This window comes from Tasmannia lanceolata, unplaced genomic scaffold (assembly GCF_043159265.1).
Source record: "Tasmannia lanceolata isolate RefF3 unplaced genomic scaffold, GAP_Taslan_0.1 ptg000015l, whole genome shotgun sequence".
NCBI lineage: Eukaryota > Viridiplantae > Streptophyta > Magnoliopsida > Canellales > Winteraceae > Tasmannia > Tasmannia lanceolata.
Window position 1 is genome coordinate 45095256 of NW_027518692.1, and position 16373 is coordinate 45111628.

Genomic DNA, 16373 nt, shown 5'->3' on the forward strand with positions numbered 1-16373 from the left:
AATTCTCTAACTTTATTTTCTTTAATGGGGGGAAGAAAATAGAGAATATTAGCAGACAACAGATGGATGAAAGTCAAAATATGAGATGGATGAAATATCATAATATTAGATGGATGAAAGTCAAAATATGCCTTTGTTGTAAAATTGCAGTAGTAAAAGATGTAGAAGTGTTGTAGAGAATCCTGAAGAACTGGAATCGAAACACATGTCCAAACATGAGTACTTAGTCAATTCAAAAAAATCCTCATAACATGGGGTAATATATCCTACCGCAATTTTCCTTGCTAAAATTCAAAGGCAGTAGATAAACACAACAATACAAATGATTTAAAAAAAAGGAACACTACAAATGATTTCTATGTAAAAATAAACTCATATTCAATACAATTGACGCAACTTATTTATTTATCAATGCAGACTTAATTCAATGTAAGTCTAACGAAAAAATAATTTTTATATAACCGCAGAGGGAAAATAAGAAAAAAAAAATTAAACTAAATACCAGTGGACAGAAAAAGAAAAAAATGGACTAATTGATGGATCAGGACAAGTGAGATTTTTGAATTTATACTTTTAAGTAAGCAACATTGTATTAAGAGAGTAAAAACAATGAGAAAGAGAGTTAAATCTTAAAACACAATCACCAAATGTGGGGAGCTGAAGCGTTCCGTTGTATGTCAAACCTTTTACTAACAGGAAAGAGAAAAAAACATCAATTCACCATGTTGCAGGTAAAATTGGGCATTAAAAATGGGAGATGATATTTTCATACGCATTCGCCCCCCTTATAACTTGAACAGTGGGCATCTTTAACGCATTTTGACGGCAAATCACGTTAAAAGGGTGGCAAATGCATACTGCAGGAGGGGTGAAAATATCATCGCCCTAAAAAATTCTCAGTATCATTTTCAGGAGAAAAATTATGAAGGGAATTAGTTTTACACAATCCGCTCCAACTCTCTCGCATAGCTAAGGGTCTGATTGATGAGTTGCAATGAAGGTATCTCCTTGCAAGGTGCAGACTCTTTTGCCTTTTGGAAGAACACGCAGCCATTCTTTATCTCCCACTCTGGATGTTCCTGGAAGCAATAAAAGCAACTAAGTTTATTTTTTATACATTAAAATTCTATATTTCTATATAATATAATCATTCAAAAACAATTTATATAATATATATGGGTGTGCTAGCGTAGGCATGGGATTTTTTTGCTATTGAGGACTCATGGGGCGTTTTATAGGTGTGAAGTCATTTTCAGGAACTTGGACTGGAATAAGCATTAATTTTTTTTTTGTTGGGTTATATGCAAACTGAAATTTTATTTTTCAACAAAATAAAAGCAATGGTAGGAAATATAGATATCAAATATAAAATCCCCATTGCTTGAAAAGTTAATATTTTGAAAGCTTTCCCTCTAACTGGCAATGAAGGGGACCTGAAACTCATACACCGGTTAAAAGTTCGCCTGAAAGCACCATTAGTGGCAGAAGCTTAATTTCATCTACAGGAAAGCAGAGTGCTAAAGAACACAAGCAGTATAAAAATAAAATAAAACTGGTGATCAAAGGAGAGTTTCTTAGTGTAATGATATGCCTGAAAAAACCGACTCAGTCGTCGACAACTGTCTTTCTGTCCAGGGTGTTGGAACTTTACAACTGTAAGCAGGACTCAATCCTAACTTAGATTAGAGCCGAGTGGCCGTGATTTAAATTCTTGGGGTATCCAAATGTATGATAAGGAAGCATGATGACTTTTTAAATCAGGAGGGAATGCACAATGAGAGGATGCTATGGGAGAACGCTGTAGGAATTAGCATTTGGAAGAGCTCCAAAGTAGCAATTGCTTCAGACAACGTTGGAACATTTGAAACGTTTGAAGATGGGTGTTGACTTGGTGCAAGGAAGTGTTAGATCAGGAATGAAGACTGTCACACAGGCTTGAGAGGAACAGAACAAGCTAAAGAGGAACAGTGAAAATCTGTTGAGGGTAGATTAGTGAAAGGGGTGGCGGACCAAAATATCAGAGGAAGACCCATCAGAGCAATGGGCAACAATAGCATCAGCAAGACCACAAACGCTTACCGTAAGTTGACGGAAGGAGAATGAAGATAGCTGAACTAATGAGGAACCATTATGATTTATGGATATTGATGATGGAGAGAGAGAGAGAGAGAGAGAGAGAGAGAGAGAGAGAGAGAGAGAGAGAGAGAGAGAGAGAGAGAGAGAGAGAGAGAGAGAGAGAGAGAGAGAGAGAGAGAGAGAGAGAGAGAGAGAGAGAGAGAGAGAGAGAGAGAGAGAGAGAGAGAGAGAGAGAGAGAGAGAGAGAGAGAGAGAGAGAGAGAGAGAGAGAGAGAGAGAGAGAGAGAGAGAGAGAGAGAGAGAGAGAGAGAGAGAGAGAGAGAGAGAGAGAGAGAGAGAGAGAGGTGACTAGCACGTGTAAAGCATTGGAGAACCATAGGCACATGACAAGGGCTATTTTGAGCGGATGTGGGACTAGACCCAGAAGATAACTATAAAATGAAAGTTGTATATATATATATATATATATTTATGACAGATTTAATCATTTTCAACAAGGCTAACCAACTTTAACTATTGCCTAGAATCAGACAGTACTTTGTTTTTATAGTTCTTAAACAAAGTAGAATACCAATTATAATTGTATGCAATGTTAAGTACTCTCAACATCTCAACATGTAATAACTGGTGCCAAATCAATGAGTGACAAAATATTGGCAATTCAAAATGCACACCAAAATAAGGCAGAAACTGAAAATCTTCAACAATAACTCCGCAAAATGATAAATAAAATGAAGGAATATCATTTAAAATAAAATGCCTCAAAGTAAATGACGTAATTTATCAAATTAAATTAATCAGAAAAATCAAAGAAAAAAAATAGCGAGAGAAAATGCAAAGACCCATTACTTCTGTGATATATGCAGAAAGCTCCTGGTTAGAGGAGAACATCAAGATTTGCTTGGAATCATCAATAGACAGGTAATCATAAGCCTTCTCACTACAACCAGCAATTTCATCTCTGCAAGAAACAGATACAAAAGAATACTATTAATTTATTTTTTTTTGACAAAGGTGACAATTTATTGCTAAAGGATCAAGCGATACAAAGGACAAGCGGTCCCCAGGAGGCAGGAATCCAGCCACAAGAAACAGAAAAGAAAATTTACAGAGGCAAATCCCCGACTACAAAAATACTCAGCCCATCCCAATCCACTCCTTCCTTCGCCAGAGAGTCTGCCCAGTCGTTAGCAGATCGCCTCCTGTGTCTTAATAACGGACGAAGTGAGGAGATAATATCCCTAATTTCATTGATATTGGAAGCCATCCTCCACGGCCCACCAGTTTGGTTTGAAGCCCAGGCGATAGTGTTGAAGGAGTCGCCTTCAACAATCAGGGGGCCCAAACTGTGACTCGCATACCATTGCAGTGTGAATAAAAGGGCCGAGACCTCGGCCTTGTTGGCGTCGCAAATCCCAGCAGGTCCGGAGAAGTGCATTATAAGGTTGCCCAAGTGGTCGCGTAATTAAAGCCCCCAAATTCCACCATTAAAATTTTAAATAGCCATAACCATGAGTAAAGTCAAAACATATTACCTGACTGTCTTGGCTAGGAGGTCCATGAAATAAACATAAGTCTCATGTGGCACTGTCTGCCGGGCACTCAATACGCGGTTGTAGGCACCTTCCATGAAGGATTGTTCTAGCTCCACGGCATGCTTGATGCAAGGATTCTCTAGCGCATTAGGTGGAAGCAGTTCCAGTTCAGTATGGAATTCTGCTATTCTATTTTGAACAAGGAGCCTCAGGAGGTTAAGGCCCAGGATCGGGTACTCTTGAGGTGATGGCGGAATAACACCACTGTAAGAGAGAAAAGGAATTAGAGAATAATTGGAAGAAAAAAAAAGTGAGCCAACAACTCAAAAAAGTCATCAGATTTTCTAGTCAATGAGAAATCTAATTCTAACTGGCACACCTTTGAACAAATCTGAAATCAAACTGTTTAAGAGATTAGAGGAAAGTACAATAACTCTAACAAAATGAAAAAGAAATTTGTGGTTATTTTCAGTGCTTTAAACCCTGGATGTGGGTAAACCACAGTCAAAGCAAATCCTAATCAACTCGGCATGGACGAGTTCTTAGCTTACCCGGTCATAACTCCGGAGAGTCAAAGGAGTTCTGATGGACTTGGTAGGGCAAAATACGGACTCGGACAAGAACTTGGAAAAAGGTAAACGGGAGTCGGCTTAGGGTTACGGTTATGGTTAGGGTTATGATTTGTGGAGGTTTAGAATGGATGACTACAAATTATCGTCCTATAGATCGGATGGTTAGGATTATGGTATGGAGCTGGTTTGTTAGGAACACCCTATCTATGTGAGAGGCAGTATAAAATGAATGGTTTGGATGAGTCAAACTACTATGGGAGATGGTGCATGCTAAGCTCTAGCTCACCCTGAGCTAGAGCTCAGAAACCACGCCTTGAGAGAGAGAGAGAGAGAGAGAGAGAGAGAGAGAGAGAGATTTGCTAGGCAATTTTACAAAAAGCCATTTCACAGCTAAAATTTTCAGGAGGGAACCACCACCTCAGATGACTTATATGAATTAGTGTTTAAAAACGCGGATGTGACGCGGGGCGAGTTCCGAGTCGAGTCAATGGGTATTTAAACATTGATATGAATATGACAAAATTTTCTGCTAGGGGGGTCAGTTATCTCCTGAAGAAGTGAGCCGCAAAATGGCTTTTCGTGAAATTGCCTAGGAAATCCCATATATATATATATAGTTGTAAGAAAGAAAAACTATAGTGTCTATCTTCGATTTGTTCTACATAATTTGGTATTGAAACATCCATTGGAGATTTGTTTGAAATAATTTGTTTTCAGAGCCAAGAGCTCTCGGAAAGCCCTCTGGTCTTGAAATATGTGAAGAATCAAGTGAGAATAAGAATATCGAAGGGACTGAGGAGATGTTGCGACAACAAACAGAAAGACAAAACCAAAGGATGAATGAGATGCGAGAATAGTTCGCAACCAAGCCACATCATATGCTCCATATTCACCATAAATGACAACACTTGATTGTGTACTACAAGTAGAAGATGATGAATCCTATGAGGATTTGACTAAAGAATCCTATAAGGTATATCAATCTTTTTTAATACCACAAACTAATCCAGAAGAGGATTTGTTCAATACCATAGTCAGCAAAATTAGAGACGAGAAAATTATGCTTAAGGGTTTCCCCATCAAAAGAAATTGTACCAAGAGAATTGAAGTACAATCAATCGACGTTGGAGTGAATTGATAAACAGATATATGGCCGATCGATGGTTTGGACGAGATGAGTGTTGATGTTTCATTAGTCGTCCATCCAAATTTGGAGGAGCTTATCTATAGATGATATACCACCAGGATTACCATTGAACATTATCTATTCATGTATCTTACATGGAAAAGTGGTGTGGTTCTTAGGTTTGTACATTTCTGTTGCGATGTTTTCATTGACAAGCTAACATCGTTCAAAGATGACAAACTTAACTTGAGGTACAGTTCTTTCTAAGAGGAAGTGATTGATGTAGTAGATGTAAATTTCATTTCGTTTCACCTCACATGGGCGAAACTTTTCATTTCAGTCCGAAAACCGGAACGAAATGCCATATGAAACATTTGGTTCCAAATTTTGGTGAATTTCGGCCATTTTGGTCAAAATTTTCCGAAATCCAAAGTTTCATCCAAAATGGCCACAATTCTGGATTTCCTCCGAAATTTGATAGTTTAGTTGTTTTTCTTCTACCCTCCTGGTCTCTTCTTGGTTCTCTTTTCTTCTCTTCTCTTCTTAGTATTTACATGTAAAGTCATTTAAGTACTTAACATTTACATGTAAATAAGGGAATACCCCCCATTTGGATTCATTAAAAATAGTTTCAAGACCCAATTCTAAGAGGATAAAAAAGTAAACTTTCTCGTTCTAGTACAAAATTCGAAAAAATTGGGCTGGGTCAAAATCTTAACTGCCAAATGATGAGGTATCTTTCCAATTTTAAAAATTCATAAATTCTATAAATTTTTTTTTGGATGGTAGCCAATTATATTGAAAAAAGACTTAGATGGTCAGTACGAGGAAAAGAAGAGAGAGAGAGAGAGAGAGAGAGAGAGAGAGAGAGAGAGAAAAGAAGGAAAAAAGGCTCAAGGGAGAAGGCAATCAAACAATGCCAAGGCTTCTTTGGAAACTCCTTCCCGAGCTAGGCGATCGGCCACCTCATTGTAGGATCTACGAATATGTTTGAAAATCATAGACGACGAACCCTTTATGTCGTTTATCTCATCAAAGAAACTATCAAATCTCCAAGGGTTTTTGAGGGGATCCTTAAGCCAACAAATGACATTAAGAGAGTCCCCTTCCACCAACACCGAGTCTAAATTATTTTAATCCAACAACTTAACCCTTGATGAACCACACACACTTCCACTTCCGTTGCATTGCCAATACCAATGGGCCTCGCAAAAGCCAAAATCACCACTCCTTTCTCATCTCTTAACACGCCACCAATACTTGAGGGACCAAGATTGCCAAGGCTAGACCCATCGAAGTTGAGTTTAAGGCACCATGAAGGCGGGGGCCATACATTCTATCATGGGAGTTTAGAGTCCCCTTCATAACTTTTTTTTGAATGATAGCTAATTGCCTAATTTCATTAAAAGAAGACCGGGATGGTCAAGATACAAGAAAAATATGAGAAAAAATGAGGAGCAAAAAGAAACATGAAAAAGCTAGCATCAAAACATTAGGGTGGAAGAGAGTCGAATAGTGCCAACTCCTCCAGAAAAGCACCATCTCTGGCTAGAGCATCTACCATCGAATTAGCAGACCTACGAATATGCCTGAAGAGAAAAGATGTAGAACGCATCCAATCGCCCATCTCGTTGAAGAGATGATCAAACCTTCAATGGTGAGTAGCCGAACCGTTAAGCCAACGAATGATATTGAGAGAATCCCCCTCAATCACCACATTTTGCAAATAATCTCATGTCCAAACATTATTAAATCCCAAAAGTCCGATAAAAAGAATCTCATAATCCGTTCTCTAAAATTTTTTCAACTTGTAAGGCACTAGTCAACACACAAGTCAACACATGCATTTTAGCTGATAGTGATTTTCCTTCAAGTAAATGTTGAATCTTTTACATATTTGGTTCATTTAATTGTTTCTTATATTTTTCTAATAATTTCTGATTCTTTTGGATTTTTTTTCATATTTTTAAGTTTTTTAAAAAATGTCCCTCGTCCTAGCGGAACGAAAAGTTTCGAACGAAATCGGAACGAAAATTTTGAAACGTTTTGTTCTGGTCGCCAAAACGAAATGGCTACCGAAGCGAAATTTACATCTTAACACAACCATATTTTGACAGTAGTAAGAAGATTGATCGCAACCCATGTTTTGTTCACAAGAAGAAAATTGATCGCAACTAAGATTTTTGCCCACAATCGACCCGAGATTGGAGCCAAAGAAAGTTGGAAAAACCCACAATTCATGACTTGGGATTGGAGTCCAATTTTGATACAGATGAGGCCCACTTTAATGTACGACAATTTAACTCAAATGGTTTTAATTCATAGGACTATAAGGGCCCGTTTGGATACACCTTGGATTTGGATTTGGAGGTGAATTTGGATTTTTAAATCCAAATTCGGCGTTTGGCAAGCCTTTAAGACATCTGGATTTGGATTTGAATGAAATCCACAAGATTTACAAATTCCTCATGTTAGTGTAATTTTTTGGATTTATAAATCCTTGCTGCGAGAGGTTATTTATAAATCTAAATGTGACCCGTAAGGGGTTAAAATGACCAAAATATACCAAAGTGCTAAATGACTAAAGTACCCACATGACATTAAAAAATTATCAAAATACGTCGTATTAGGTGAAATGACTAGAAAACCCCTGGGTCAGGCAAAATGACTGAAATATCCCTATACCAAGTAAAAATGAAAAATACCCCCGAGTCGTGCAAAATGACTAAAATACCCTTATAACATAAAAATGATCAAAATAACCTCATATAGGGTAAAATGACTAGAATACCCCAAGATTATGGAAAATTACTGAAATACCCCTATATCAAGTAAAAATGACCCATGGATCATAAAAAATGACTAAAATGACAAAATACCCTCATGAGATAAAAATGATAAAAATATGCCATATTAGGTAAAATGACTAGAATACCCTCGGGTGAGGCAAAATGACTGAAATACCCCTATACCAGGTAAAAATGAAATAATACCTCGAGTCGTGCAAAATGACTAAAATACCATTATGACATAAAAATGATCAAAATAACCTCATATAGGGTAAAATGATAAGAATACCCCAAGATAATGGAAAATTACTAAAACACCCCTATATCAAGTAAAAATGACCCATGGCTCATGAAAAATGACTAAAATGACTAAAAATACCCTCATGAGAAAAAAAGATAAAAATACGCCATATTAGGTAAAATGACTAGGTTACCCCCGGGTCATGCAAAATGACCGGAGTATACCTATACCGGGTGAAAATGACCAAGTACCCTGAGTCATGGAAAATGACTAAAACACCTCTATGACATAAAAAATGATCAAAACAGCCTCATATAGGGTGAAATGACTAGAATACACCTGGATCATTGAAAATGGCTAAAATGCCGCTATATCAAGTATTTTAGGGTTTTTTTGGTTTTGTGAGATTTCAAATTCAAATCCAAAGAGCATCCAAACAAAAAAATAATAATTTAGATTTGAAATCCAAATCTATACGTGGTCATCCAAACGGCATTATTTATAAATTTGTGAATTTTAAAATTCTTGATTTCAAATCCATGGATTTTGGAAATCCAAATTCACCTCCAAATCCAAATCCAAGGGGTATCCAAACGGGCCCTAATAGTTATTTTCTTTAAGTTGCATTCAAGTCACTAAAGTGAATTAAAATAAAATAGGATTCACTCAATTCCGACAACACAATTTACGTTATTGTTCATGGTACTATTCATGTCATTCTTCACGATACTATTCACATCATTGTTCACATGGTTTTGTAGTAAGCTTTAAGCAAGGGTATTTTTGCCAAAGCAAGGATTTTTAGTTCCGAATTTTAGAGCTTTCTTGGTTCATTTTCTTCCTCTCCCTCTCCCTCTCCCTCTCTATATGTGTGTGTGTGCGGAATTGAGTTTAGATTTGGGAGAGTTTTGCTATTTCGAATAAGAAAGAAAGAAGCTTGAGTTTGACACAAGGTTTTGCTTCCTATTCCTGTTCGTGGGGTTTTGCTGGGGAGGAAAACTCCAATTTTTTAATATATCTGTAACAATTTTCCATAGGATTTTTGTAGGGTTTGATCTACAGTTGTAGTCAACCTAGATTAAATCTATTTCTATAAAAGATTTCATCCTTTTGATTTGTTATCCATTAAAACATTAGTTGCTGTGATTTTTTGCAGTAATTTAACATTTATTTGATTGAAGATTTGACGTATATTGTTGATAATTGTAATCAAGAGCTGTCCATCGACAGTTGGAATTTATTTTTGTTATAAATTGCATCATAATTTGGTATCAAAGAGTAAATCATAAATCTGTTCTACATAAGCAGGGCACATGCATGACCAAATCTAATGATGGACCTCATTATGATGCTTCAAATATTAGCCCATTTCTACCTCATCAAAGTATTGATTTTTTTATCATAATCAGTTAAATCTACATGCATGAAGTGACATAATCAGGACATCGATCAGTTGTCCATTCCATGTGGACTTTCTCGCATGCAAAACCTAGAAACACATGTAGAATTTCGCCATAGGAAAAGTGCAGAATAGTTTGTTTCTTTTCTTTGTCCCATGTAATCTGAAGTTGGAAACTTGATTACTCTTAAAAGAATTACTATGATATGTACCAGATTTAAAACAAAAATAAGTTGCATGATGTCTATCTTGAGGCAAGGACAAAAAGAATTCCTATGATATGTACCAGATTTAAAACAAAATAAGTTGCATGATGTCTATCTTGAGTCAAGGACAGAGATAATAAACTTTCACAGGTAGGTGTTTTCTTACAATGTCAAAAAGTCCGAGCCAAGTAGATTACTTTGACAAACATTGATCTAAATCAAACAAAAACATAAATAGTGATTAGAAGGAAAAATTAAAGTTTAGAAAAAGCTACCATGTATCCGTATAATATGGTTTCAGCTGAAAGAAATCCCTCTCAAAGGCATCTTGATCTTCAGTCTTCACACTCAAAATAACAGCATGTTCAAAAATATCCCCTGTAAATTTGCCGAGAAACACAAGTAAATATGAATTAAAAGAGCATGCCAATGACTACTGGAACATACAAAGATCTAAGAACCTGTGATGCTGTCCACATCAAGTAGAAAGAATAAAACAGTTTTTTATTGATAATACGTTTCGAATAATAAAAGGAAACCCACAATTCTAAGGTAGTTCTTGAGAGCTATCTAGATCAACTCTAACATTTGCTGACATTACAGTTACATTTCAGCATGTCGGGAGATCATGGTCCAGAGGGGAGTGTCTAGAGAAATTTAAGAGATTTTTTATTTCCTTCCTCGAGCTTTGTTATCATATTTGCTGTGCTCTCCTCTTTTGTTATACTGTTGTGCCCGTGACCATCTTGGTCTTGGCTTTTGCTTTTTTCTAGTAAAATAGCATCATTTCAAAAAAAAGAAAGAAGTTATGTCATAACTCATAATTGCAAATGTGCATGCTAGCCTTAGGCCACAAGATAGGGCCGGTTCCCTATATATCCATATGAATGAAGCTCAGCTTCGACGGTAGCAACAAACTAAGGGCATATTTGGCAACCGTGAAAAATTATTCTATTGAATATCGGTAGGCGCCCAACTGTGACAGATGGGTGGAGGAGGAGGGTGAGGGAGAGGCATGACATGGCAGGACTCGAGAAATCATGAGATATCCATTAAAAAAAGTGAAACAATACGCTATGTAAAGTTGGGTTTCTCCCCTCACACCCACCCTCTCAAATCTCACCCTCACCTGCCCATCTCTCACAGCTGGCCCCACAAATATTCTTTTTTTTTTTTTTTGAAAATCATAAACAATCTCTTTTTTAATGATAAAAATTGGTATTCCATATCCGGGACTTGAACCCAGGTCTCTCAGGGGAGAGCCTGAGTATCCTAACCAACTAGACAGCCCCACAAATCTCACATATTCAATAAACCTTTATACACGTATTCAAATAAAAAACGAAACTAAAGCAGTGTAAAATTCCTAACCTTGTTTTTTTTTTTCAACCAAAAACATGCATAAAATACCTCAAACCTGCATATAAACACCAAAAGGAATATGGTTCTGCTATTCTTTCTAGAAGTCATGAAATACATGAAAAAAAACAAAAAAAACAAAAAAAAGATACAAGATTTACATAGTATTAACTTTCTTCATGTTCCTCTTCCTATCCAAACTCATATCATAGCAACTAAAGACTCCTCACAGGACTTTATACATACCGAGAAATAGAAAGCAAATGTAAGTAAATACAACTTCCCTAGTTTGTCACACTAATATGACTTGTAAAATCAGTAAGCCAAAAGAAAGTATATCTATAGAGATTTTAATATCATGAAAATTGTCTAGGAGCCGAGCCTTATTGAAGAGGAATGACAACCTCCCTAATAGCCAAAAGGAATTTGTGTGTGGCCCCTGACTAGCACACTTGGGTGCCATGTGGCTGGGCTGGTGATAGCAAGAAAGGCCTAACGTCGGCCTATTTCCCCTTCTGCAAACTCATTGGGCTGAGACTTGAGAATAGGGAGAATTTTGTGGGCCCTTGTTGCCTACATCATTCTCCCTGGGTTGGGAGGAATTCAACTCAGTTAGTTCAATCTTACATAAAGTTGAAATAGATAAGCATCTAACTTTTACATATCTTCAATACAAATCCATGCATACTCAGTATGAGTTTTGTTCTTCCGCTTCTCCAAGAATTAGCTAAATTGATCATGTCTCGTGTCCGTAGCCTTTGCCTCATATCCGCTTGGTATTCCAATGCAACTCCAAGATAATCAAACAAATCGGCAACGCTGAAGAATAGAGAGATGTCTGGAATCCAGGTCATCTTGTAGCTCAATTTCTTAAGACCAAGTCCCCTTCTTTCAGTGTCCTCTCCCCTTGATGTTCATTTGCTATTCTTTCACATGCTCTCCCTATGATGTTCATTTGCTATTCTTTCACATTTATCATTCATTTTTTCAATATTCTTCTTAACTTGTGCTTAAAAATCTTGGATATCTTCACTAAAACCATCAGCATCATCGTGCCATGTTCATGTATATATAATGCCACTAATCAAGAACATGATTTGCCTTCTTACATGTCACAAACTGGAAATATAGACTTTCCAGCAGACATATTCCCCTAATTTTTATTCACAAATTCAGTCTAATGGAGGGCCAAGTCCCAATGAGAAATATCATTTCTGACAATACTCCTAAAAGATACCAAAGCTAACCATTGATGACCTCGATTGGTCCATCCTTTGCGAAAGGTAAGCGTTAGAAAACATTAGAATAGTCCCTACGCACTTCCATAATGCCCATCGATAGAGCACCTTGTGTATTCACTCACTGACTTGTACTACAGATTGAGATTTTGACACCTTTGATATAGACCCTTGCACAACTGGTGTGTAGGAACTTTAGTTGCAGCTTGGACTTCATCTTCACCCATGAAAGTAATTTTATCTTTGCTATAACATAAATGACTGGCTTGAACATCACCCCAATATGCCAAGGCATGTCCCTGAGAGCATGGTAACCTCCTATTTCACCTTCTTTTGATCAGTCAAGTCTTTGTACATGACAATCTATTCCACGCTACTCAACTAATCCAAAACCCATCCTTCATGCAAATTTACATGAACTTATAGGATGCCTACCTTCACTCCAAATTCCCTCTCTTTTTCCAACAATCGTAGTATGTGATTGTGGATCTCATTGTCAGGTGCTAACCACATTTTATTTTTCAACCTGGATTAGATACTTTTGAAGAAAGATTTTCATTTTTCTTTTTAAAGAAACTGGAGGAGATACTCATCCAATCTCCAAGTAAGCAACCAAAAACACAAAGTACAATGCAATTGCCAGACTTCAACTCATACCTCGTGATTTCATTATTCACATGCCTCAAAAAAAAAAAAGGTTGCTTCATGGAACCAGCACGCATCAATGAAATAAAGAGAGTACTAAGGAAACAAAAAATTGCTTATTTTTCACATTGCAGCTTTCTATGAAGACAAGTATTGAAGGTATCACTCACAAATTGCATGCCTAATTAAGAAACTCGGTATATCATAAATCATAACGGGGAACACAGAAAATAGAAGAGATATGTTTAAGAATATTACTTGCTATTGTTAATTCATGAACAGCATTGGGTGATTCTTTAAACAATGGAGGGAGGCTTGGAAACTCCGTCAACAAGACCTGCAAGCAAAGTAGCAAGATGACTTACATGGGCTAGTAGTATCAAGAACTTCAACCACCTTTCAGTTGAGTTTCACGAAAATTGTATTGACGAGAGATACTAAAATCTGATTAAAAGCAACGAAGGAGGTGTAGCGACAACAAAATTCTAAGAGCATAAAGTGAAACATTAAGGGCGTGTTTGGCAACCATTAAAAAATCATTGAGCTTAACTAAAGCACAAAGTCTATTCAGTCATAAGGTCGTGAGGAGTAAGATTCTTCATTAAACGTATTAAAAAGCTAATAACATTTCACTGAACTAGCAAATTTGAGGGTGTGTTTGGATGCACAAAAGCCAGGATAGTTTAGGGGTTTTTCTTTGCGTTTGGGTGCCAAGTTAGCAAAATCTATTGTTTAGATGCCAATGCAGCATCGAAATCCCTAGAGACTGCCAGACAAGTTTCAAAGTAAATTATTGTATGTCTGGTGACCTAGTATCCATGTCCCCTCCTTATACCTTCCATGCCAAATTTCTCAAAAAAGGTGGAATTTGGCTTTGGAAAATTTTGCCTTTTCTCTTTCTCTCTCTTCTCTTTCTATATTGGTAATGGCAACCCCTCACTACTCTAAGAGATTGGCAACCAAACACTACTTATCACTATCCTACGGGGTAAATTCTAGGTAAATCAAATGTTTGTCTCCTCCCCATTGACTATTTATGCCACTAATCTACAAGATATTTCTGATTGCCAGTATTTCAAATGTCAGGAAAACCAATTAAAGGTTGGAATTATATTGGGAATGATTAAAAATGTATAACTTCGATGAGACCTAATATCCCAATTCTTCCATGGATTATATTTTGATCACTTGTCACAGAGTCTATGAGTTTTACGCTATACTTCTACAAACAAACCCAACTCTCGAGGGGAAAAAAAAAAGAAGAAGCTTAAAATCAGAAAAACAAACGAATCAGAGACAAACCATAGAATCATTACGAATCATCTGAAAAGCAAAACAACGGCTAGTAATTCTCTTTTTCTCTTCGGTGAAAAATAATAATGATAAAGATGGATATAAGAAAGAATCATGAAGTATTCTTCAATCTAATCTTCTACACGGATACAAGCGATTTAGGATGATTTATCAGAGCATGATAATAGATTACAAAATGCATAGATCTGGAAAACGAGAAAGAAAAGAAAGAGTTAGGGTTTTGGTTTTGAATTAGGGTTACCTTGAGCTGAGATAGGAGATTCGTGCAGGTCTGGAAATCGCTTCTTATAAAAGCAGCCTTGAAGCGCTCCAAGAGCTGCGAGATTTCCACAAGTTTCGAATCCATTACTCTGAAGTCTGAACGACCCCCTCTTGCTAGAGTATTTATATCACGAGATTTCAAAGCTCTAAAATACCAAAAGAAAGGGAGGAATGCTAAGCACACTCGCGCGACCAGGATTGAAAGCCTAACTTGGTCCCACGGCATTTTAGCGATGTGATGATACGGGTCCACTACAAGATGGCTTGGGTATCTCGGATCCTTCATCGAATGGGGATCCCACTTGCTTTTTGACCCAAGCCTGAAAATATTCAAGGTCAAAATTTAATTAAAAAATGCCAAAAATGATTCCTTTTGGATTGAGGTACTTACATTTTGGACGTACGGGACATATCATGCAACGAGATCTGTTGGATTTGAATCGCACGGTCCAAAATCACGTTGGATAACCAAAACTAAGGCCATGTTTGGCAACCAAAAGAAATATTTCATGGAATAATCGATTGCCTCGGGTAAGAGAGTGGTGGGAGAGACACATTTGAGGTTGAAAGTGAAGATAACACGAATTTGGCCTGGAAAACAGAGGAAAAGTGATCGATTGCCTCACTCACCGCCTTCTCAAGTCTCTCTCTCACCAGCTCTCTTTGCGCCTTGTTTTACCTTGGGTGAACAAAAATTCCATGAATTTTATTTTCAGGGTTGCCAATCATGCCCAACGTGTTGAGAGGAGGTCGGGAGATAACCGAGAGAGCATGAGTAAAGGGATGATTCATAGCGGCGGAAAAATGAGGAAAAAAAACAACTCTATATTGAGACAACAGAAGTTCTAACGCGAGTCACATGAAGCATTGTCTTGAAGACAGAACAAAGCACAGAGAGATAGATCATCAATTGCCACTTCAATAGGCGGAGATTAGATCCTATGGCAACTGCCTTAGGCCCTGTCAATTGTGAGTCCAATTCATTTTTTAGTAAAAGCTCAACCCTTGTCCCTTGCTGTTGTAAAGGACAAGAGCTACAGGCTCAGCACCATTTAGTGGTGAATGCTGAATTTCGAGCTTTCAACACTAAAAAAGAATAAATTAATCAGAAGAGAGTGCATCATGTTGAATCAATTGCATGAGAGATGATATAGCTTTATTGTCCTACCATGGCCATGCTATGAAATAAATAGAAGTAATTAGCATTTGGAGTGGAACTCAACTAAGTCCATTCAGAACAAGTGACAAAACCAGTAACAGGAATATCTCCTGAGGAAGAGAGAAGGTGAACGTCAAGAAGACTGCAGAGATAAAACTATATTAAACGAGAAATTAAATTGAGATCCGAGTAATGGGTCTTCATATGGAGATTAATTTTATTTTGACCACATATTGTGCAAAATTTAGACTGCATGAATATCATTCGAAAAAAAAATAGACTGCATGAATCTGATGTAACTATGTAAGAATTTCACCCTCAACCGATGCAAGTGTGAAGAAAAAACACATTAATTTTTTTTTGAATGGCAAAAAAACACATTAATTTGTTACAGATATAAACAGAAATTTGGTTGCATAAGAGCTTTACAAGTGTCAAGGTGAACCCATTACA

At 37.0% G+C, this 16373-nt stretch overlaps 1 protein-coding gene across 1 annotated transcript; it reads right to left on the minus strand.

Annotated features, from left to right (window-relative positions):
- Positions 1-539: 539 nt before the first annotated feature.
- LOC143847540 (26S proteasome non-ATPase regulatory subunit 8 homolog A-like) lies at positions 540-14896 on the minus strand. The gene is made up of 6 exons (XM_077356417.1): positions 14742-14896; positions 13445-13523; positions 10220-10322; positions 3612-3875; positions 2926-3037; positions 540-1079 (listed from the first exon to the last, which is right to left on the minus strand). The coding sequence occupies exons 1-6, from the start codon at positions 14844-14846 to the stop codon at positions 939-941; spliced, it is 804 nt and encodes a 267-aa protein (XP_077212532.1). The 5' UTR covers positions 14847-14896; the 3' UTR covers positions 540-938.
- Positions 14897-16373: the final 1477 nt, after the last annotated feature.

Excerpts from the sequence above, each read along its gene's own strand:
- LOC143847540 (XM_077356417.1), bottom strand. The coding sequence starts at position 14,846 with ATGGATTCGAAACTTGTGGAAATCTCGCAGCTCTTGGAGCGCTTCAAG. Across the intron at positions 13,524-14,741 it reads ATCTCCTATCTCAGCTCAAG|GTCTTGTTGACGGAGTTTCC; the intron begins GTAACCCTAATT and ends CTTTGCTTGCAG. Across the intron at positions 3,876-10,219 it reads CCATATTATACGGATACATG|TGGTGTTATTCCGCCATCAC; the intron begins GTAGCTTTTTCT and ends TCTCTCTTACAG.